The sequence below is a fragment of the Neopelma chrysocephalum genome, unplaced genomic scaffold (genome assembly GCF_003984885.1).
Source record: "Neopelma chrysocephalum unplaced genomic scaffold, ASM398488v2 Primary Assembly neopelma1_96821, whole genome shotgun sequence".
Lineage (NCBI taxonomy): Eukaryota > Metazoa > Chordata > Aves > Passeriformes > Pipridae > Neopelma > Neopelma chrysocephalum.
Window position 1 is genome coordinate 158,434 of NW_020925465.1, and position 25,309 is coordinate 183,742.

The 25,309-nt window shown below is 39.9% G+C and overlaps 1 protein-coding gene across 1 annotated transcript in view; it reads right to left on the minus strand.

The window, feature by feature from the left end:
* Positions 1-25,309, minus strand: part of DGKQ (diacylglycerol kinase theta) — an 85,387-nt gene that overhangs the window by 8,117 nt on the left and 51,961 nt on the right. The window contains exons 8-19 of the mRNA XM_027670267.1: positions 22,325-22,425; positions 20,619-20,842; positions 19,702-19,792; positions 16,477-16,531; positions 15,259-15,320; positions 14,857-15,007; positions 13,958-13,996; positions 12,198-12,313; positions 4,413-4,564; positions 2,902-3,050; positions 2,152-2,333; positions 598-698 (exon numbers count right to left, since the gene is read on the minus strand). Coding sequence (XP_027526068.1) covers positions 598-698; positions 2,152-2,333; positions 2,902-3,050; positions 4,413-4,564; positions 12,198-12,313; positions 13,958-13,996; positions 14,857-15,007; positions 15,259-15,320; positions 16,477-16,531; positions 19,702-19,792; positions 20,619-20,842; positions 22,325-22,425 — 1,423 coding nt within the window. The remainder of the gene's footprint in view (positions 1-597; positions 699-2,151; positions 2,334-2,901; positions 3,051-4,412; positions 4,565-12,197; positions 12,314-13,957; positions 13,997-14,856; positions 15,008-15,258; positions 15,321-16,476; positions 16,532-19,701; positions 19,793-20,618; positions 20,843-22,324; positions 22,426-25,309) is intronic.

Consider the following 25,309-nt stretch of genomic DNA (forward strand, 5'->3'; position numbering starts at 1 on the left):
AAACAGTTTCTACAAGCAATTACAGATTAATTACACAATTGTGATTTCTTTTGCTCATCAATTTGAGTGATTATGAGAAGAAAAAAAGTCCCATTATTGGTTGATCTGCATGCCAGAAAGGAGGAAGGTCTCTCTCAATACCTTTTTAATAACAGTCTCACTTGAGATGGAGATTTTTTCTTTATCCTTAATACCAGCATGCAGGGTATTATACAGCACTAAGCAAGGGTGTAAAAGGTACAGAAGTTCTGAATAAGTTTTGAAAAGACTTTTAGCACGAGATATTTCCACGATCTCAAAATTTCACTGAACTCAACACTGCAAACTAAGAATAGTAAATAACAATGACATGGCTTCCAAAAACTGCTTTGGTGCTCTCTCTTTGTAGAGGAACAAACCCCAAACCAAAGCAAACAAAACACATTAATTCTGTGCCTACAAGTTCCTGGCTAACTTAATTCCTCCCTGTCCTAGCTCTGTCTCAAGCAATATTGATTTGTGGATAACTGTAGCATTTAAGATTATCAGCTGTAGTGTAAATTGGAAGTAATGCAACACCACAGAGCTGACCTTCACACCTGGTTTCCCCAGGATTACCTGCTATTAAATTTCCCTGGTTCTTCTTCTCTAGCATGATGGAAGTCCAAGCTCAACTCTGCATCAATGCCAAGACCACAGTAATTGTTCATCTGTACAATCTGATTAAAAAAAAAAAAGGTTTTATTTCCTGCTTACATTCATAAATGAAGAAGTTCTAAAGTTTTTTAACAAAAGCAAGCTTTGCAGATGATCCTTCCAAGTCACTTGCATCTTGATAGATTCTGGAAAACATTTTCCAGAAACATTGTACTAAAAATAAAGCTGTAGGAAAAACTGTTGATATGCAGTCATTATTTCCAAATTATCAGAATCTTCAAAGTTTAATCTTAATTAAAAGTGACAGGCATAATAAGGCAGAAATAAAAACTAATGCAGAAATAAAACCAATCAACCTCTCAAAGCAATTCTACGCAATAACTTCACAAATTGCTGAACACTAATGCCACTATTATTTTTGGCATCAACCATGGATTTATCATTACATCGCTAGGAAGATGCTCTTCCTTACTTTGGAAGGTGACCAACTTACATCAGAGTGTAGAACTTGACTTCACCTACTCAGCTCTGTTTTATATAGCTCCCTATATGCCAGTCTCCAGTTTCTACACATTTCTACCATTTCTGCCATTAATTTTTCCTTTGTATGCCATAGCTTTTTTATCCTAGTCCTTGACTCTTCCACCCTTCACCTTTAAAAAGCAGATTAGGCATCCAGGGAAAATCAACCCCTGTCTCCACAAAGTGAAAAATAGCTGGAACCTGAGTAACTTAAATCCTCCAACTGACTCATAATGCCTAGGATTTTCCAGTGACCAGACTAAAGTCTTAGATAATTGCTACCATTGTTACAATTTCCTCCTTTTTTTGCCACTCCCTTGTCCAATTTCTTCTTTTTGTCTGAAGACAGATAGAACCAGGATTCACATGCAGCTCTGAAGTCAACATCTACAACCAACATTTTTATTTTCCTAAATAGAAACAAGTTAATATGAACCAAGGAATTGTGACTTTCATTCAAAAAAGTGCAAATAACGGATGCCACATATACAGACATGCAGTGGCAGTAAGATGATAGAAGGATTTACTTCCTGTATATGCTACCAACAACTAGTAATTTCTTAAATTACTAGTGAAAGGAAAGATGGGAGTACCTTTGAAGGAGGTGGGTCTTTTTGGGTTGACACTCCCGTTTTACAAGTGTTCTGGAAAGTGTTTGGCATTTTTTCCAAACCTTTCTCTTATTTGAGAAATAATTTTCTTTCCAGCTGAAGCAGACAGGTGTGCCAGTGCCATGAGAATCTTTTCATTAATCCTCTATCAGATGCTTTTTGCCAAACAGCTATGAAGCCTGCTCTGCAATCAACCAGTCCCGCCCAGACTGAAACACTAAATAGATCCAGACGTTGCTGTATTCACTAAGAAACAGCTCAGTAAGGCCCGAGCGCAAAGCCAAGTGAGCAAAAAATTAAACTATGTTAATATCCATCATCCTTGTGATTTTTGATAGAACAACAGTTCCTAAGAATCAAACGCAAATGGTACTCAGCTCACCTTTGGAGGCTCAGGTTCTGCAATGCCATTCTCTGCACCTTCAGGTGGCTCTTCCGCATCCAAAAGGATAGTCCAGCGGTCCATAAGAACATCATCTGCCTCATCCACAGAAACCAAAATGGAGTATGGGTCCTCCCCACTGTAGCCAGCTCCCCATCGCAAGACCCTCCCCAGGTCATTACCTGGGCAACAACAAAGAATGCCAAATTATGACTGTACTTCACAATTAGTGCATCAGCCCTGTTCTACAAACCACATTGCATTAAGGTGCTCCAAACAAGTCACAGTTAGTTTGGAACAAAAAGTCAACAAGCAGAAAAAAATATCTAAGTTTTGTTGTGATTGCATGTGTGCTTACTATTACATACAGACACACTCTCATCTGGAATGTTTTCACACAAAAAAAAATAGAAAACCCTGTTATTGAGTTAAGATGTCAGAGAGAGCAACTGGGTTCACTGGTTTAGAGAAATGGCTGATGGTTGCCAGGAGGAGAATATCTTGCCTTCTCCAACTCCTGCCCACTCCCACATACCCCATACACTCTGGCTGCTTGGTTTTCCTTCAGAAAGTACAGCTGATATTTCCTTGAAAAGCTGATACTGCAATTACCCTCCAGCACCAGCCAGAACTGATCACAGCATCTCTGCTTCAGAACTGAGGTTTTTGTCAGAAAGAAAAATAAAGATTAAGCTTCTGGAGGACTTCTGCCCTTGGAAGAACAAGAATGGTTCTTGCTGTGATTCTCACCTGTTCCTAAAGGTAAGATGGCAACTGAGGGCTCTGAGCACACCAGCTTGTGCCTGATTTCCTCGAGTGCACCAAGGACCCAGCCAACGGTGCCGTCCCCTCCGCACACCAGCACTCGGAAGGAGGGGACTTTGGAGAATGTGTGAAACCTCCATTGTAAAACAAAGCACATGGGAAAACAAACGTTACAATGTAATACAGGAACTGCAAAGTGTCCTAACATGCTATTTAAGATAACACAGTATTATTGGAATTATGCCCCACGCCCCACTTTAACATCTGTTTCAGGATCAACTTCAACAAAGTGAATGGAAAAGTAGGAAATTTTAGATACAGCTGTATTTAAAAAAAAAGAAAACCACATTCCTCTAAGATTCTTCACTTCTCTTCAAGAGTTAAATGGTTAATCACTTCCAATTTCAAAGGCATAGAGATCTAACTAGTCATCATTTCAATGCGAACATCTATAACTCTTTAAACCCCAGAGGAGATGTTGTTTAGTGGTGGTGTTTTTTTACTTAGTCATAGGAATCACAGTACATTTTCTTCTTCGCAGTACTGTTTTCCTGGTGACTTTTACCTTTTGTGGTTTTTCATCCCACATACAAAGATATCACGCAAAGGAATTTTTATTTCCCATTGCACAAGAAGTAATTAACAAGTAGGAGCATTTTGCCGTAAAGCTACAGAAAGATTCCAAGGCCAAAACCAAATGAACTCATTACTGAAATTGAAGCCTGAACTGCATTAGAAAGACAACAGAATTATACAGTTCTGACAGAAAAATTAGTTTGGGTAATTTGTTTATCTTGCCTCCCGCATAAGCTGCATTTCTTCCAACAAAGCTTTTGTTCTGAAGGTCTTGTCCTGACAGTCTTTTATTAAAGCACTGCTGAAGAAATGAGGAATAGGCTACAACCATCACTTTCAGTTTTATGAAGCTGGTAACAAAGTGGGATTGATCAAATCAAGTCATCAGTTCCTGCCTCCCTACAAGCACATTATGTCCTGTTCCTTGTAGAAATGTTGCAGCTGTGATCAGCCAGGCCCTGTTAATTCCGTAATTGTGGCCAAGTTTCAAGAGTCAAGACAGAAAATTTTATTACACTTTCCTAGTAGTTCCCATGAAACATCAGAAGAAACAAAAGCAAAAAATCAGCTTTTGCAAAGAAATGTGCCACTTCTCTGTCCATCGCCATTCAAATGTAAGATATTTTTAATAATTATTAAAGATGTGCTATTTTAAAGGGCATTTGATGTTCCCAGGACTGGACTCTGCTAGACTTGACAGAAAGCTATATATCAGGAACTACTCTATTCTCTTTTCTTTAGAGAACCTCAAAGTTTAAATCTGGTCTCACAATAAGAACCAATCAGAAGGGAGTGATCCACTGCCCTGGTGTTCAGGCATAGAACAGAAGTGATTTAGATCTTCAGAATAAGTAAATCTCATACATCCTTTAAAAAACATAACAATGTAAAAAATTTTTTTAAAAAATATGATGACTTACCCAGGAAGTGGGCCCCCATTGGTAAGTTCAAAGACCTGATGTGGGTTTAGCAGCTTTCTAAAACTGTACAGTAGATCCCGACCTTTCAGCCCACCACTTTTTGGATTCACAAATACAAGAAGTGGGCAGCAATTCTGTGGTATCTTGGAAGCCTGAAAGAAAACAAGAAGAAAAGGATAAGCCAAATCCACGAATAGGAAGAAAAATTACTAGTGCATCTCAGAAATATTACCTGATGCTTCCTTGATGCTTAGTAAAAAAATCCAGATTCTATAAATAAAAAGATTCAATGTCCAGAAATGGACAGGTTAGCTGCTGTTCTTGATGTTCTGGGAACTGAAGTCTCCTTAACCCACTCCAACTACACAGTGGAGCCAACATGAAACAAAGTCATTGTAAGCAGTTCCTTTTACACATTTTCAGTACATAGTCTATGTCAAAGAACAGCGTAAGAGATAAGAGTCATGTACAATTCAAACAGAGAAAGGAGAAAGCTTCTCAATGGAAAAAGAAAAGACAGAACTCCTCCACAAACCAGCTGAAATTTTTTTTTTTTAGTTTGGTGGTTGTCTTAGAATACATGTTAATTTACAAGGCCAAAACATTTCAAAATGAGGATGTTTGGGCAGACACTGGCGTACCCCTCCCTGTGAAATAAGAGGCTGAAAGCTTCTTTCACAAATAGGTAATTAAAGCTTTTTTATCAGGAGGGTTTAATCAGGAGTGCCAGTATCTTATGCTCTACTGAAGCTGCTGCTGAAAGGGCTCTCAAAGCATGGCCATGCTGCAGCAGAGTCTGGTACCCATCCACAAACCACTGCAAAGGAAGCCACTGGACATGGCAGAGGTGGGATTTCCTGGGGCACTCCATGGACTGCATAGGAACTGTACTTGCAACCTCGCTGGATGTCAAAACTTCCAGCCAATAGAAGCACCCCCTTGGGACTGGTTTTCAGCCAGCCAGTCTGCTCACAAATCATTCTGTAAAATGACCTGTAAATAGTTCTAGAAAGATCAGAAGACTCTGGCACACTTTTCATCTGTCCTGCCACGGGGCTGGGGGCAGGTACATGCCAGAAAAGTTCACTGGGCATTTCAACAAGTGCTGTTCAAAACAGAAACGTTTGCCACAGTCCCTAAGTTGTGATAATTTATATTTACACACTGGACAGCATTCAGAGAACAGCGATTTGTCATGCAGCTGACCGGATGGATTCAGGGAACAGAACAACAGTGCTAAATATAAGTCAATTTAGACAAGAATGATTCAGGGGGCGGTGAGGCAGCAGCATGACCGCAGCGTGCAAGCATGTGGAGAGATACCAACAGCTACAGAGAGGAGGAGACAGCACCCAGAGAGCCTGCTGACTGCTGTCTGTGAGCAACCACCAGAGAGCATGATCTAAGGTGAACAATGGAGAAATCAGGACAAATTAATGAGTTAAGTTTATGGGGATACAAAATGGGGTCTGACACTGAGCTACCCCAGACTATCATCTACCTGTGAGCTGATTTAGACACTTAAAAACAAATGTTTGTTTGGAGCTTCACAGTACTTGAGAGATTTCCTCTAATTTTCCTTTTTTAAAAGAGCTGGCTGCTAATCCTCTGCAAGTCACACCCTGCCAGATGTGTCAAGATACCCACAAACACATAAAAATCCCTCTCCTCTAACACTGCCTCCATAAGCAATGCTCTCTGTTATCCAGTGTGAATTGCCTCTTGAAAAAGAGAAAACACACTGGGAAGAGGAACACTAAGCAAGTAAGAAGGTTGGTGGAGCAGGAAAGGTTCCACTGCTGGCAAAATAAGTAGGTTGGTGAGATAGAGGCTGCAAAGCTCTGCACACAGCTTTCTCCAAAGGAACCACCTTCATGCTGAACTGTGACAACTGAGGTCAAAACACCTCTTGCCTCTATATTCAGATATTATTGGAAAAGGGGAAGCAATTATTCAAAGCATGTCCAACACATAACAAGGGTAATATATTCATTTCTGTTAAGCACATGAAAAGGATTACTTGTAGACAGCAAAGGAAGTCTATGGAAAACAATGCATGCCGCTGTCACAAAAAGGAAGGACTTCTTGAGTATTAAGGTTAACAGCTCAAGGATCCACACAACCCAAAGAGACAAAGAGACAAGTGGATTTCCTCCCCTTGAGCCATTCCAGGCATTAACGAAAGAGTAAGTAGAGCTCTGGTTTTTCCAGAAATAAAGGCTATCTTGTTACTCCACCAGTTCCTGCACCACCATCTGCCATATCCTGCCTAGTCCTTTGACAATCACAGAATCATCAAGACTGGAAGAGACCTTTAAGATCATCCAGTCCAACTGTCAGCCTGGCACCGCCACTGTGACCTCTAAACCACTAAATATCGTATCACCCAGCATTAGAACACCCCTAGGGATAGTGACTCTACCACATCCCTGGGCAACCTATTCCAATGCCTGACCACCCTGACAATGAAAATGTTTCTAATATCTAATCTGAATCTCCCCTGTCTCAGTTTAAGGCCATTTCCTCTTATCCTCTCCCTGCAGACACGGCAGAAGAGACCAGCCCCCACCTGGCTATAACCTCCTTTCAGGTGCTTGTAGAGAGCAATGAGGTCCACCCTGAGCCCCTTTTCTTGAGACCAAACAAACTCAGCTCCCTCAGCCATTCCTGGATGCTTCACTAGACGCTCCTGGATGCAACTGGAGCCTTGTTGCCATTCACTGGACACACTCCAGTATTTCCCTGTCGTTTTTTAAGTGAGGGGCCCAGAACTGAACACAGTATTCGAGGTATGGCCTCACCAGTGCTGGGTACAGGGGGAGATCACTTCCCTAGTCCTGTTGGTTGCACTATTCTCGACACAGGCCAGGATGCCACTGCCCTTCTCAGCCACCTGGGCACACTGATGGCTCATGTTCAGCTGTCTGCTGACAGCATCCCCAGGGCCTTTTGTGATGAGCCACTTCCTAGCCACTCTGCTCCCAGCCTGTAGCACTGTGTGGGGTTAAATCCCACAACAACAAAAGGCAGAGCAGCTCTGAAAGGAAACATCAATGTCCCATGGGGTAACAGAGCAAACTGTTCCCTTCCTGCACTCTTTGTCCAGCTTCTACTCTGCCCTACCTTCCCTCCTGACCATACCCCATTTCTTCCTCTTCAGAGCTTTTTTTACTACCTAAATATCATCTCCAGCCATTTCAATTTTCTGAACAATAACGGCAACCTGAAACCTCATGCTTGGTCTAAAGCCTGGAAACTTGCAGGCTTTAAAAAACAGGGGTTAAAGAGATAATAAAAAGAAAAAATACTAAGTTCTGCAGCTCAAAGTAAATAAAAACTTTTCCCAAAAAGAATGAGAGAAAAGAAAACAGCCCAACAATGAAGTCCAACAATTACCTTACTTGAATGTGACAGGAACATTTGATTATCTTCTCTTTTTAAGGAAATCAGTTTCTAAAATTACTGGTTTGGGACATATAGAAGTGACATATTGAATATGTGTTTTATATTACTTGCTTTTCCAGGCAAGTTCTAATGCTCTAGGTTTAAAACCAAGTAACTAAAATAATTCAAATGGAACTTCAGGGAATTGCAATGATTTTTGAGACATGGTGCACTCTAAAGTATTCAAAAGCACAGCTGTGTTTTGTAAAGTCATCTGAGATCTTTCCCAAGTAAATATGAAGTATTGCAATTATGTATTACAGTTTCTGCAAAACTGCCATCTAAACTTCCCATCAAGTGTCAATATTGTACCCCCCCAAAAAAAAAATAAGTTAAACATATACCCTGAATGCTACTAAGACTCACAAGCAACTGTAGGGAGTGCCTGGAGCTAAAAAAATATCTGTATGTAGTGTATACTGAGCAGTCCTACTACTCAAAACTACTCTCGTTCAAGTATCTTCTGATGTAAATTCCTAACTATACTCATCTAGTACTGGATGCATCTATGCAGAATAAAAAAAGTGTTCTAGAAAGTGCTTATCCTTACCTTTAACTTGCTTCCTATCATGGCTCTTCATTAAGCTTAAAGGAGTAATAAACACTGCTAAATCCCTAGATAAAGGTCAGCTTCTAAGAAAACCATTATCTTTTGGTAGGGGTTAAAAACTCTATGGCGGTTTGTACAGCAGAGCAGGGCTGCTGTTGAGCTTTCTCAAAAGTACACTCTCTGTTACAATTACAGACGGTCACAAGGGTAGCACCTTTATGCTGCAGAATCTTTTTAAAACCCTTAGTAAAGCCTCACTGGGGACATACAAATGAGTTTGTTACTGGGCAGAAGAGAGTATGTGACTCACAGCCTGAGGACTCCCTTCCCCCTTTAGCGCTGGCTTCAGTGCTCTGCTTGAGGAGTGAAATCTGCAGAGGGGTTTTGTGTTGGCTGGTGTTCAGGAAGGAATTTATTGCTAGTTTCTTAGAGACAGCTGAAGGAGTCTGTGTGATTTAGACACTCTGACAGTACCCTGAATTGCTTAATTTGTCAGGATTAGCACAACACTGCTTCAGGTTGGGGCAAGATGTTTATCATCTGTGCTAATCCCCTTTCTGTTGAGTGTACTGTGTAATCACATCTCACAACAAAGCAGAACAAGGCGTTCTGAGCCACAGGCCTACCAGCATGACAACCACAGCACATCTTCCAGTGTGATGGGCTGTCTCCAGGAACTGCAGATATCTCTAAGTGCCAAGTAAAATTCAACATCTGCAAGTGGGATGCCAGCAGCACATCCCATTTGAAAGGACTCACGATGGCCCAAGCACAGACTCCTTCCACCCTGGCCAAAAAGGTCTCATTATCTCATGAAGAATTATGTGCAAGGTGTCTCTATGCATCTGGAGCAGCAGCTGGGTCAACTCCCAAGCTTTTTCTTTACTTTTTAGCATATTGCAGAAATGGAAGAATCATAGAATCATTAAAGATGGGAAAGACCTGCAAGACCATTGAGTCCAACCTTTGGTCACCACTTTGTCAACTAGACCACGGCACTAAGTGCCATGTCCAGTCACTTCTTGAACACCTCCAGGGATGGTGACTGCACCACTTCCCTGGGCAGCCCACTCCTGTGCTTGACAACCCTTTCAGTGAACAGTGAAAAGAGTGACAGCCTTTCAAAAGGGTGAAAAGTAATCTTCCATGGTGTTTTGGCAAAAAGGCTCATTAAACTATCATGCTTTGAAGTTGTAAGTATGTGCGTGAGGAATTAGTGGAATGAATAAAATGGAATTTTCATCTATTTAGGAATCTCTCACATCTTTTTCTATTACTCTTAAGGAACCTAAACATAAGAGGGCACTCCACTAGTGAAAGCATTAGTGATAAAGGCACAAAAACATGTGCTGGTATTGGCCTCATACAACTCTATGCTGACTTTCTTGCTTGCCAGTACTGCAAAAGAAGTTCTAGTAAATTAACTCTGAATTCAAAGATTCAGCCCTGCAATGTCTTTCACCTTGGCATGATACCAAAGAGTGAAACCAAACTGTCCCTGCAGTTCCTCACACAGAGCAGCTAAACAGCTTTGTAAAATACTGTATTTTTTCACACTCCAATTAAGAGAGTATTTTCATTTATTTGAATATTGTGAAATGAAAAAGTGTTTGATTAAATTCTTAAGGGCCTGAAACAGCAGAACGGATCAACACATCTGTAACACTAACTGCTTGACTTTCTAATAAGCAGTTGGTACAAACTGATTCTGCATTCAAATTTTGCAGTGATGGTAATTTGAGGGTGAATTGCTTCTGGTAGACCAGATTATGCCAGACTAAAACTGTGCCTCCTCTTTAGAAGGTATTTCAGACACAGAGTAAGCAAATCTCACCTCAGAAAAACGAACTAGCAGCTTGCTAACCACCAATTTACTTCAGTGCTTTTATCAACTTTTAAAAAGGGCTGTTTTATTGTTGGTGAGGTTTTTTTTTTCAAATGTAAGTTGCAGTTTCCAAAAATCATTAGTCCTTCATTCCCAGTTTCTTTGTATTTCACTCACAAAAGGAATGTCAAACATGGTGTAAATTTAGTATTGTGCTCAGTTCCTGGGTATTTCCTGGTACTGTATTTAAATGATCACATCTATAAACAAAGGCTAATATTATCACAGGATGAAAAGATAGTCCAGGTTGGAAAGTACCTCAGGAGGTCATCTAGTCCAGTTGCTACCCAAAGCAGAGTCATCAATCACTCATTAGCTTACCCTGGGTAACTAGTGAATGGCATAAGCTGGGTGGCCAAATCATATAAAAACAACACTTCAAGTATCATTTAGGCTAACTCTTGTCTTATTTCAGTGAGACGACCAAATATAAACATTACATGCTGAAATGGAAGTACAATGTTTGTGCCCATGTACAGTCCCTCTCTCCTTCTTACATATTCAAAATTAATCCCTAGCAGTCCCCTGGAATTTCTAAAAATATCTCGCACCAGATAACAGTTAGCATTATCCACATTTTCCTGACATCAAGAAGTTCACTTCAAACACATCCAGTCTCAGGAAAACAGACACATGTAATCAACAGAGTGGAGTATGTTCAACTTCACACACCAGACACCAAACACAGGCTCATGATGCATTTGCCTGAAAAACACCAAAAACAAGTATTGAAAAGCAATTCCATCTTCATGATGCCTTCTGTTCCTCATAACAGGCACTGTGAAACCTAGTTTGGACAAGGCGGGGCCTTGGTCTCTAAGGATTTCATAAAATGTAACTCCTGTGTATGCGTAAGAACAAGGAGGGGGGATAGCTTTTAATCTTGCCAGTTGCATCCAAGCACTACCCCTAGTATCTGCTCATACAAAAAAAATAATTTTGCCTTCAGAAAACTTTGACAAGTGTAGGACTCATTTTTAAATGGTAAAAGCAGGTATGTAAGTAAACAACTATGGCTACTAAACTCGAGACCCTCCCATCTAAAGTAGTTTCATAATTCCCATTAATTATGTAATTTTTTAAAGTTTTCGACATTCTGTGAAGTTCCAAGAAGCCAAACCAAGACTCTCACTTCACTCGGCATAATGCAACTCCAGAAAAATAGTAAATTGCAAGATACAGAACAGCTGAGCAGAAACTAACTATGGCAACACCCTCTTTTGGACGGAACCTACATCATATCCTGACTAAAAATATCACTTCGCTCAGTTAATAATTTCCCTCTTTTCACCTTGACTCTATTTTCTTAACATGAAACCTATTAGCAAACCAACTGATTCATATAAAAGTGATTTGTAACCATAAAAATTAATAAATCAGAATCAAGTCTGAATTTGTCAAAGACTCTTCCACTAAGTTTTTCAAAAGACTATGTTCTTCTGAAATCCCCAAGGTCCGAACAAGGTCAGACTCCCTCTGCTACAGAATGGGGAAACAAAGATACTGTAAATGTGAAGATAAGCAATAGTATTTTACCTCATGGTTAGTGAGGAAACACATTTAGTCCCCAAAATAAAATTGTTGCAGACATTTTCAGACATGCCAGCTAAAACTAAAATCCCACCTAACTTCTTCATCATTGAAAGAAATAAAGAGGGGAAAAAAAATGTTTTTCTCCCCTTTATAGTTGCATAGTTAGGCAGTTGTATATTGACAATTCAACAGTAAAAGGACAAGTGATTTAACTCACAAAAGTATATCATTATGTGAAGTACAGGCTCTAAAGGATTTTTTTTTCATCACACTACTTAGAGAAAATCACTGTATGGCCTCTTTAAATAAAAAGTATTTTCATTTAGTTCCAGCAGAAAGACTTTTAGGGCAGTTGTTCAAACCCATCTCTTACCATAACTTCAGGAATCACCACAGCATTCAGAGGCTTGTCATTGATAACAGTATCTTTAACTAGCATATATATTCTTTCAGCTTCAGAAAAACATGAAATTTGGAGTACAACAGCACCTGTAAAGAGGCATCAGAACTATTTTTTATATTTTCTATTATTATCGGAAATAGGTCTCATATATCACAGCAAAAGTTCACTCAGTTTACTCAGAACATTATTCAGCAAAAGTTACTCCGCGGTTGTTTGTTATCAGTGAATTGGGATGTTCTGTTTCCAAAGCTTTCTTCATAAGCCCAAAACACACCTCAGATTTTTGTTAAAGCAAAGTAGTTTGAAGACAAGCAAGAACTGCAGCACAGAACTGATGCACATTTAAAGACTTCCTTTGAGCTTCAGAGGTAGGGCGTATTTCCATACTCTTTATCACAACTAATATGCTTTTCTCATCATGTACAAGTGACAAAGGTATCAGGTTTCATTCTGTATCTCACTATTAAAAATCCATTAGTTCCATTCATTAAGAGTACCTCTGTAAGAATTATGACAAGGAAAGATTTGGTTTGAGAATCAGTTTTAGATCTTTATGTTGCCTTAGGTCCTGTACGAGGAAATTGGGGAAGAAGGGAAGACAAAAGAGAAAGATAAAATGAAATAAAAATAAAATAAAGTACTGTTAAGTTAGTTTAAAGTGAGAGACTTAATGAGGAAGAAAATGGGGCAGGGTAAGATCAAGGTGCATAACAGGCAGCATATGAGATGTAAACTGGTCACATAACCTGGGTGCAATGAAAAGGGAGAGTCAGGAAGTTATGAAAAACACAAAAACACAAATAAAAGGAACTGACAATAAAAAATCACATACAAACAAAAAAACTCATGCATGTATATTTGGTTCAATGAAGCTGTGACATGAGAAGAGCATTGCAAATCCAACTATTCTCCACTAAGAAATATGAAAAGGAGAAGGCACATCTGAAAGCTTTATAGTTTTCCTTATGAGAAGTATTAATTAGCCATGTGGAGACAGCAAATACACAAAGGAAGCACACAACAGTCTTCAAAACCATGATATGGAAAGATCCATTTAGCAGACGTGAAATTTAAACCTGCCAAAGGATGTGAAACATCTCAAATATAGATGCCTAAACACACGAAAGAGAAAATTCCACACTTCTGAGTTTTACCAAATGCAGATCTCCATCTGACCACTGCACTAAAGCTGCCCTGAGCCACTGCTGCTCCAGCTCTCAGAAGCCACACGGCTTCTCCGACCTTGCTGAAATAAAATTCGTACAGCAAAAGCTCAAAGGATGAACAGAGATGAATGTATTTATTTTCTACAATTTCCAGCTAGCTGCTAACACTCTGCTAGGAAACAGTGACTGTGAAACAACCCCATTGAGTCCAAAAGCACTACCAAACTTCAGTATTTTAGAAGTCAAAATAAAAAGAGAGCACCTGAAGGGTTTTCATCAGTTCTGTGGTGTTAGATTGTTCAGTTGAAGTGCAACTTCAAACCTCATTTTTATGATGAAATATTACCACCTTCTGGTACACAAGGCATGAAGCCAACCTTTTAACTTTTTTTAATAAGGTAACACTAATCCACTGCTCTTCATAAATACATCGTGTTACATTCTACCTGAAGGTCTTTTTGCTTATGCAGTAGAACTAACACACTCTGAACTTCAAACCTCTAGTATTAGGCTGCAGTTTTGAAAACAGACATAGTTTGTAAGAGTAAAAATCTTAATGCTTACCTTGTGCTTGATAAACATGACTCACAGATACTACATTTGCTGCAAAGGGTAAAAATATAAACACATAAAACCTTGGGTACATTTAGAGTAAATATTTAAAGTATTTTTAAAAGTTACATAAATACAATATAAATAAATACTAAAAGTTATACAAATATAGGGAGAACCTCCAGCTAACATTTTCCCTCTCCTAAGTTTACTTTGCAAGTAAGAAAAGCTAAACTGATTTTCATAAAAGGTGACTATGAATTCTTTCTAGCATTTTAAGTTTAATTCCTCTTGAAGTTACATAAAAGATTGGGAAAAACGCTTTGTTTCCTGAAACAAAAATCATGATGCATTCCTGACACTGTTTATAGAAAGCGTTGGTTGAAGGACTATTATGAAAAATCAATTACACTTCTTTGAAAAAGAAAAATAAATTCTTTTCCCTGAGTGCTTGTCCATATGTGTGTACAGACACACAGTTCACACTTCTCCATGACCAGACACAAAGCCCACAAATAACATGGAGAACAACCCACACAAAAAGCGTCAGAGGTTAATAAAGGAAAGGGACATTCATGTACAGGGAATTAAACTGCACTGGCATAATTTGAATGGTTTAAGGTACGTACAGTTCTTTAAAAGACTGATGCTTTTTCCCTCAAAAAAAAAAAAAGGTGTGGTCACAACTCAAGTAATATAATAATTCTGTGAATAATGCGCTGTCACACTTCTCATGCAACCATGAGCACGTTAAAATTAATAAAAAAGCCTCCATGAGAGTAGGAGGCAGAATAATTTTTTTAAATAAGGTCAGAAAAAGTTTTTAAAAAAATAAAAATAAAAAGGAGCAATAGATGCTACATTTTGTTCTGTACAAGTTAAAGTATCTGAAAATGCACCTGTTTACTTACTTTTGATAGCTAATTCTTCCTTGAGAATATTTGTGTATTCTTCAGGAGAAAGCTGAGGTGGAAGGCCACCAACAAATAAATTTACTTGCACAATGGATTTACTGTTTTCCACAATGTAAAATCTTGTTTGATTCATCTGACGTATTGAAGTCTACCAAAATAAAGGAAAATAAATGACGTGACATTTGGCAAAAAGATACCGTGAAACAAAATCCAAAACAGTTCTGCACTTAGAATCACATCCTCTATGCCTAAAGAATATCACAAACAGAAGCAAACCTCAAGATCTTAGCTTCTCTACAGATGAACCACCTTGGGGGGTAATGATCACTCACTTTTTCTGTAAGAAAGGGGACTCTATATAAAATAAAAGGATCATGGTAGTTTTTTTTTCAGATTTACCTTTCGTATGTCCTTGAATCTGTTAAGAATCAGTTCCTGATTGTCCAAAACCATGCGCTGAACTGGAGACAGCAAGAACATTGATGATGTTAGAAAGCAATGTAAATTATTATCAGGCTCAATTAAACACATAAAAAAAAAAAAGAAAGAAAGAAAAAAATTAGGGAAAAAGTACAGCTCTGCATATAACTAACTTCAACAAAAAAGGCCATGGTGACCTGAACTACTCATTATTCAACAGAAAAAACACTTAGGTGCTTGGAACAGTCTGAGTTTTTTCACAGTTCCTAAACACCACCCTTCTTTAAAGAAAGGCAGAAACAGCCTGGACCCACTCAAAAAACAAGCAGTACTTTGATAACAATCTAACTGCTGGACAGAAGATCTTAAAACTATATTCCCTAACAGCTACATTAATAACCTACTTCTGTGTTTTATCAAAATACTAAAAGAATTCTAACAACTTCCAGTTAAAGTAAGTTTGCAAATGATACTTTAAAATCAAGCACCAGAAACCAACCAAGGTTAAGACATTCGCAAGGCTACAATAACCTTACAAAACAACTGCCTGATGCTCACACATAAAGAAAAGTATCGAGCCAGTTTTTGAACTACAAAGGTATTTACTCAGCTATGGTCAGAGATCAATGGCTTTATTTATCTCTCTGTACAACCTTAAGAATACTGAAGCATAAAGGGACGTGAACTTGGAGAACACCAGCTCAGCTCCTGCAGAATCACAAAACACTTGAGCAACACCAGGACTGGAGATTTCTGTACTTCCTAACACACACACATATTATTTGGACTATCTATGGACTATTTTAGGACTCAAACTTAGTCTTGTTTGGGGGTTGTGTCAGGGGAAAGAAGAGAGAGGGAGGGAGTCATTTGAACCTTAGAACTAATCTTTAATAAATAACTGCAATTATGTCAGTTAAACACAGCTCCCCAAAACAGGACAAAGTGTCAATACCCACCAAAAACCAGAAGTAAATTTTTATGTGAGAACAAAGAAAGAGAAGGGAACCTTATTCTCAGAGGACACACAAAACTGAGGAGGACCAGCATCACTTCTGATGAAGTATTTCAACATCATTATGAAGCTTCATTTGTGTTTTTTATTGGAAAAAATGAACTGCAACTGTGTTGGAATGGGAAAAAAAACCCTTGAAGATCAGTTACAGGTATGCCTTCGACCAATGCTCCTTCACTTACCTTGCTTACTGCCCATAAGCACTTCTACCAATTTGAAATTCTGGAGGCACTCCGTCTGCCAAAAGATGCAACATGTAAATGCAGTTTCTGAACAATATAATTTTGCCAGATGTTTATGTTATTGTGTTATACACTGTACACACAGACCATGAAAATTAAACATTTTTAAATCAAATCACGACGTTCTTCCTCTAACCAACCCCATCTGAGTCAGGAATAATCTTCATTTTACATGCTCATGGCACCAGGCTCCCATGCCCTTAAATACACTGGCATCCTCGCAGCCACATTATGAAGTGGCACCTGGCCAGCACAGTTATTTCTACTCCTGCTTCAGTGATCAGCAGCTCATCCAGGGTATTTCCTGAGCGCCCTTCCAGAGAAAGCATGTAGCACTGGGAATGAACCTGCTCTTTGAGAACATGTCCCAGGGACCAGGCTTGGCAAAAGCAGCTGACCACTCCCCCTCGCCTGGGACAACTCCACAGGCACTGATCTCTTACATGTGCCATAGTCTCTTCTCCAAGCTTCTGCCAGGGACCACTCAAGTCCAGCTGGACCAGAAAAGCTGGCACAGCCTAAAGCTGAACCATTTACTACAATTATTGAAACCCTGAAAAAATGTGACTCTGAGGATTGAAGAAATGCCTTAATTTGTGGCCCTGAAACTCAAGAGACAAATCCTACATGCCATGAACAGGGGTGTTAAGAGCCTCAACTTCCTACATGTGCTTTGCCTGATATTTGATGAAAGTGACTTGGAGAGGATCTTCATCATGGGCAAATTCTGGATATTAAGAAGAGATTTCCTGTATGTGCATCTTTTTACAGGGAAATGAGAAGAGCCTTTAAAAATTATCACTAAAAGTCCTAAAAGTCATGTTATTTTGGCACCTTCATGTAAGAAGGACAGAAGGACAGGCAGATTGAAAAGAGACCATCTTCTGAGGAAAACGTGCATCTACAAGAGTACAAGATGTATCTAATAATTTCCAAAAGAATATGGTTTTGTTTCAGCCTCAAATCCTTCCTTGCAGTCCTTGAGGACTACAGAGATGCTGCTTGCCACCAAAAGGAGAAAATTTCTGCAGCCAAAGCTCTATTGGAGTTCAAGTTGGCCTTGAACTCCAATTGACTCAAGCACTGTGAAAGACAACAATAAGAGATATTGTCAATATGTCAATAGCAAAAGTAAGATCAGAGATAATATTGATCCATTGCTTCATGAGGTTGGTCACCTCAAAAATAGGGATGTATACAAAGTGGAGACATTCAATGCCTTCTTCACTTCTGTCCAACATCAATGATGAGCTGTGGGACTCCCAGCTAACCTTGACCTTGTCTGAGACTTGCTGCTTCAGCCCAGTGCACATGAATCGATAGGGCCTGATGGAATTCATCCAGGCTACTGAAAGACCAGGATAATGTCATCACGGGACCTCTCTCCATTGTCTTTCAATGGTCTAGGGAATCTGGAAAGGTCCCAGTCAATAGGAAGCTGCTGTTCCACTGTTCAAGAAGGGCAAAAAGAAAGACCCTGTCAATCTCTTTCAGTGCCTGGTAAAATCATGGAGATGGTTATTCTGGGGAGTATTTGAAAAATACTGGAGAGACAATGAAGTCATCAGTCACAGTCAGCACGGGTTTGTGAGGGGAAGGAAGGTAGTGTTTGGCAAATTTAATTTCCTTTTATGAAAAAGTCACCTATCTAGCTGACCGAAGGAAGCCAGTGAATGTGGTGGGTTTGGATTTTAGCAAAGCCTTTGATACTGCCCCTCACAATATCCTTCCAGATAACCTGTCCAGAACAGAGCTAGACAAGTTCATACTGCATTGGGTGAGCAATTGGCTGATGGGTCAGGCTCAAAGGGTTAGTGTATATGGGGTTACATCAGACTGGTGGCCAGTCACCTGTGTGGTTTCCCAGGGCTCAATTTTAGGACCAGTTCTCTTTCATGTTTATATAAATTGTCTGGATACAAGCATCAAATGCACAGGAAGTGAGTCTGCTGATGATACTAAGTTGGGAGGAGCTATGGGCTCCCTTGAGGATAGGGGACCCTTACAGGCAGATCTGGATAGGCTAGAGAGCTGGGCATTCACCAACCATACGAAATTTAACAGGAACAACTGCCAGATCCCCCTTGGATGGGGTAAGTAAGCCTGGTTAAAAATACAGACTTGAGGAGGAGAGCTGGAGAGCAGTCCTGCAGAAAGACCTCGTGGGTGGGGTTGATGGCAAGTTGAATCTGAGTCAGCAGTGCCCTGGCAGCCAGGAGGGCCAACTGTGTCAGCATCACCAGGCAGTTGAGGGAAATGATTGTCCTCCTCTCCTCTGCAGTGGGGCAGCCCCACCTCAAGTACAGTGTGCAGTTTTGAGTGCCTCAATGTAAGAAGGACATCAAACCGTTTGAGTGTGACCAAAGCAGGGCGATCAAGATGATGAAAAAACTCGAGGTCAGGACTTAGGAGGCACTTGGCTTGTTCACCTTGGAGAAGAAGAGGCTGAGGGGTGACCTCATCACAATTAACATCTTCCTGAAGGGGGGCAGCGAAGGGAGAAGTGCTGATCTCCTCTCTCTGGTGATGAGTGGTACGACCCAAAGAAAGAGAACAAAGTTGCATCAAGGGAAGTTTGAACTAGTCATTAGGAAAAGGTTCTTCACCGAGAGGATGGTCGATCACTGGGACAAGATCCCCAGGGAAGTGTTCATGGCACCAAGTCTGTGAGAATTCAAGGAATGTCAGAACAATGCTGTTAGTCATACACTTTGGTTTTAGGCAGTCCTGCAAGGAGCAGGAAGGTGGTCTCGGTAATCCTTATGGGTCCTTTCCAACTTGAGATGTTCTATGATTCTTTGATTTCCTTTGCAGAGCAGCACAAAGAATCAGGAGACAAGCATGATCATCCTAACAGTGACTGCCAGTTTCCTAACAAGGTAAGATTAGAAGTGTATGAACACAGAATCACTGTGTTCAAACAAGAATATCTGCTTGACCCAGAAAGACCGATGGTACCCTCCAGTATAGAGGAGCCACACCTACCAGGAAGAATGCATAAAGCTTTGAGCAGCGTGCCAATCACACGAGATCATCTGCCACACTAAAATCATGTACATTAACTGCGAACGAAGGAATTACAATTCTTCTGAAGAGTAAAATATATGTACTCCAGTTCAGGGTCACTCAGGTGGTATATGGACAGGCTTGGGATCTTTCAGTTACCTGCCTTCCCAGTAATGGAAGCACTTCTTTGATCACAGTCTGCACCGTGCTATCCTTATTTACTCGTAGAGAAACATACGCCATTCCCACCCTAAGAGAAAAGAAATACTTATTTTAGGACAATCATTTATTTGATCTATCCTGTGTGTACTTTTTTTACCTAGGTGTCAAATTTGCATTAGGTGAAGAAAGTTGTTCACTGAGACTCATGGCAGATGCAGTATCAGTGCTACAGACAAGAAAAGACTTTCATCTCAAGGAACTGGTAATTACAATTGTAGCACTGCAAATTAGTTTCCTCTTATACACAAAATTACCTTCAAGTCTTTCATAAAATTTGGCAGTGCAGTTGCAACAGCAAACTGAACAAATGGTTAAATCTGATCAATCCCACAGCTCTTCAGAAATGGAAAGGTCATCAGACCATTTTGTTTTCACTGCCAAATATGCTTAAAATTTATACTGTCTCAGTGGCAAATATAACAGTTATTTTTTTTCCTTTATTTTTTTTCTTCCTAATCTCACATGGGAACTTACACTGTAGTTCTTCCTATTTCATATTTCTTCAAAAAAATCCATCAATTTTTCAAGTGACAAGTGCATGTCATCATTTGTTTATAGATATAGTTAATGTGAAGTTGCATCTTCCTGACCAAACACATGAAAACAGAACTGCAGAAGTTGTACACTATGTTCCATGCCTGTAAAGAAACCAAAGAGTATCCAGGCACGGAAATGAATAATATGCATATTACTCATTCAGAGAAATGAACAGAAGGATCCTGAAATACAGAAAAGGAAACTACATTCTCTGCTATACATCTGCAGCTTCAATAACTGAAACAAACAGGGCTAGACTACAGCAGACAAATGTAGCCAAGCAGGATAACCTTGTGATCAAGTAGGAAAATACTCACTTTAGCCAGGCAGGATAAATTCTGATCACTTCCTCGTCCTTTGGTTTGGCTCTGATGATCCAAGCTTCAGGAACGGATTCTCGGAATACTGAGCCCAAGTTGCTGTCCTCTGCAGCATCGTTCCTGTTGATAACATCATCAGAGAGCAGCACCTGCTGCGTGAAGGTCTGCAGCTCGTACTCCTGCTGGTCATCATTTATATAGTACGCCCTCAAAGCAGCCTCCTAAAACACAGCAAGATAAATTAACATTTACTTGAAAAGACACCGTTAAGACATGTAGCCGCAGACATTTATAAATACCTTATTTGTGAAATGGACCTTTAATGCATGTTTTAAGCTCAGAGCTGTAGATAAACAGCAATGGCAAAAAACTAAAACAAGAGTGAAGTTTTGAAAACAAATTTTAGTGAACATGAAAAAAGAAAACTTGAGATATCAATGGATTTGAACACTGTCCATGGTATTTTTGGCAAATGATAGTCATTTTAAAACCAGATGTAAAAATTCAGCACCAGTAAAGCTACACTTGCTGCATACAAGATTTACTGCACAAGGAAAATGGTAAATTACATTTGATTGTGCCCAACTCTGCCTACTCAATCTTTTTGCACTAAGTGGATATAGAAAATTAGATAGTTTCTCAGCAACGAATCTGCCCTGAACACCTCTGAAGAGGAAAAGTAAGATCTGTCCTTGCAAGATGCATGCAGTCACAGGAATTTTACATCCATGCCCATGCCTGCAGCACCTCTGCTAACACAGATGCTGCAGTCAATACAGCCCAGTAACTCACTTATGAGAACTGGTATTAAAAACAGCTGCCTGATAAAATGTGCTTGAAAGGCAAGTAGCATTCCTAAATAAAAGTGATTTCAGCCCTCTACACAGTTTTCCTTAAAGATCTTAGACATGCAGAACACTACACTCCATTTTCAAAATTCCTCGATTTTCAGCACAGCATCAAGAAAAAAATCCTAATTACCTTTAGTTTTAAATTATCAAAATTCTGAAGTAATAAATTCTCCAGAATACTCTTCCAAGTCCTTTACGACTTTGAGACCTCAACATGCTCAGTTCTCCTGTGCACCATCCCATTCCCCCTCCAGGCTTTATTTCTGCACAGTGTGGGGTCTCTGCCTAGTCCAGTAAATTACGATCTGTATAGTACACCTGATTTAGTACTGAGTAATTTTTCTACCCCAGATGGAGCAGTGGAAAAACCAGGGAGTGGCCAGTATGTGATCAATAATTCATTACTTTCACAGCCAAGGACCAGAGATAACTATAGTATGCTTCAGTGTTCACAGCTGATTAACTCAAGTGCAGTATTGGTGGCTGTTCAGGATAAACATCAAACCACTAACTACTGTAGTAAAGGAGCAAGATCCAAGGAGCTGGTTATCCAATATTGCTCACATCAGTAATATCAGACTTCAGAGTCACATAGGGAAGGAGAATGACTGCTTAAAATGTGATATACTGTGGTCCCCATTATATTAGAGATGTGTAAGCCACCATTTCTTCAGATGCTCTAAAATAAGAGTACTACATGAAGACATTAATTACATTGTAACAAGATAGCCCATTTACAGATTTTCTTGGTTTTGATTTAGATTTGTAAAACTGTTAGCTTCTGACTATTATAACATGTAATCATATGCCCCTTTATCACACTGGAATATTGACCTGCACCAGGTATCTTACCACAACTTCTTCATTTTTTGCAATCCTTGGAACTGAAATCAGTCGAAATTGGTTGCGTTTCACTGCATCATTCCCATCAAATATCTTCAATGTTTGTTTACCTAAATGGAAACAATTACTGTATTTCAATAACACACGCACGAATCATAAAGCTACCTGAATAGAAAGGGTATAATGGAACTACTAAAAATCTGCTTTTAACCCACCGAAATGTTTCTTCTTGACAAGCTTAGAGGCTGAATATTTTCATTTCTGTTTTGTTACTGTTCATTTAAAACATGGGTAAATTCACAGAGGAAAGAGGGAAGAGTATTTCAAGTAACTATAGTTTTATCCTGGCTTTTGCTATAAGTGCTTACATATAACTATACTGTTTATGTTTCCACTTCTTCATCCTCACCATTCCAGACTGAATTTATAACTGACCAGTTGAACAACTTGAAGACCAAGACACAGTACCATCCCCTTCAGAACAGCTCCCAAAGCACTGACAGTTGTGAGGGCATACTTCTGAAGAAAGTCCTTAAAATAGCTGGTTAAGTGTACAGGTAACAGGAGAAAATACAGGGACAACTGAAAATCTAGAAGAAAGAAGGTACAGCAAATGAACTTCAGCCCTCTGCTGTCTTTCACTTCGCTAAAGCTTTATCAAGTCCATGCTCAAGACGTCGAGCACAGGTTGTTGCATAGACATCTCTGAAATGGTGAAGAGTGAACGATTTCAGGTTCACCTTTCAGAAAGATGAGTTATGACTCAGTTAGGAACAGTCAGCTGTATGGCAAAGTCTCTCTCTTACTTAAGTGACTATTTTAAGAGCAATAGCAAAGTGCAGTCAAATTCTCAAAGAACAGGAAGCTTTTGAGAGGTTTTAGGAACAAATGAATATTACTAGTCCATTACATGTGTCCTTACCACCTGCACGTGGAAAGGAAAGCAAATTAACCAATCCAGATCAAAAAGGAGAGTCCATGAAGACAGACCTTGTGTCTTCTCCTGATCACATCTTTATGGAGATACCTGATAAGATGCTCAGTTTTGCTCGTTCTTTGCAGGTTTCTCTCCCCAGAAAGCTCGTGCTTTACAGCACACATGACTATTCTTCACTGATGACAGAATCTGCCCTTCTTATTGCAGTGTTGGACTGAACTGTTAACAGAAGTCACTGTATATATAGCACAATGTTACAGACTCCGATCTCATCATAAATCTGTACACCTGCATTGATCACAAAGTAATAAAATCTCTGGAAGCTATCACTTGCAGTCTTGAGATGTTAGAAATATTAAGTGAAAGCCTCATACATCAGCTGCAATGCCCACATGACTGGTTAATCACGCAGTCTGTTAACACAGTAAAGGAGACCCATTACATGCTGGAGTCTACTTTCTTACAGCTTGGAAATACTTTGTAGTACAGATTAAAATACTTTTCCTCTCAAATAACATCGGCATTTAGGTTCAACGGAACACATGAGCCAACTACCATTTGGCATAGGAGGATTAAAAAGGAGAGCTGCAACTGGCGGAACAAAACCACCAGACCACCCCTAAACCGATGGCTGAAGAAAGCAAGCAAGACTCCCAGCCAGAAACGTGCATCATGGGGTATCTCGATGCTGCAGTGACAGGGAATGAGGCAAGACTGCAGTGAATAACTACTTTGCAAGGACACTTCAGTGCTACCCTTCTTGAACTACCTGAATGCACACTGTCTAATCTTCTCATTCCTGTTTCAGTGCACATTCTGCAACTTCAGTCACTAGAAAGCAGACACCGCAGAACTAAAGGTTCATCTAATATTATGTTTGAAAGCAGTCCCTTTAAAATGAGATTAACCCTCAAAGAAAAATCTTGCTACATTAATTCTCATGACACTTATGTCTCTTTATTTCGAGATGTGACAGCTACACTTGGACTTCCTTTTCTATGTAGACTCGTTCACTTCTTATGGCCTTTCTTCATTAACAATTCCACTGGGGACGGCACAATGTGTGTATGAGGATGTTCTCACTAGGTAACAAAGAACCCATTACACAGCAAAGTAGTCACCAGTACAAACTCCTATCCTCCAAAGTCTTCTTAGTCTCTCCTGGGACAAAACTTGCTAGGTTGATTGGTCTAGTGAAAGATGCCCCTACCCAGAGCAGGGGGTTTGGAACTAGATGATCTTTAAGGTCCCTTCCAAACCAAACCATTCTATGACTCTACTATGATATTCAAAACCTTACTGAACTGCTCTGATTTGCATTTGCCCTGTTTGAGCAACCTCCAACCTCAGCCATGCTGTGACTCTTTGAAGGGAAGCCCATACAACGGATGCATGCACAAAGAAAAATAGACAGACAAAACCAGAATAAATAAAATTACAGAATCATAAAATAGCTTGGGTTGGAAGGGGCCTTCAAGCATCATCTAGTACATACACTCTGACATGGACAAGGACATCTTTCACATTGCTCAGAGCCCCATCCCACCTGACCATAAACAGTTCCAGGGATGGGGCACCCACAGCTTCTCTCGGCAACCTGTGCCTGTCTCACTACCCTTATAATAAAAAATTTCTTTCTTATGTCCAATCTAAAACCGTGTTTTACTTTAGAATGGTTGCCCCTTGCCTTGTCAGTACAGGCCTTGGTAAAAAAATCTCCATACATCTTTCTTATAAGCCCCCTTTAAGTATTGACAGGCTGCAATAACGTGCTCCTAGAGCCTTCCCTTCTCCAGGCTGAACCACCCCAGCTCTCTTAGCCTCTCTCTTAGCTCTTAGAAGGGGTGTTCCATCCCTCTAATGATCTTGGTAGTCTCCTCTGGACTCACTCTGACAGGTCAATGTCCTTCCTGTGCTGAGGATGGCAGAGCTGGATGCAGTGTTCTAGGTGGGGTCTCATGAGAGTGGAATAGAGGGGCGGAATCCCATTCCTTGTCCTGCTGGCCATGCTGCTTTAGGTGCAGCCCCAGATGCAGCTGGCTTCTTGGGCCGCAAGT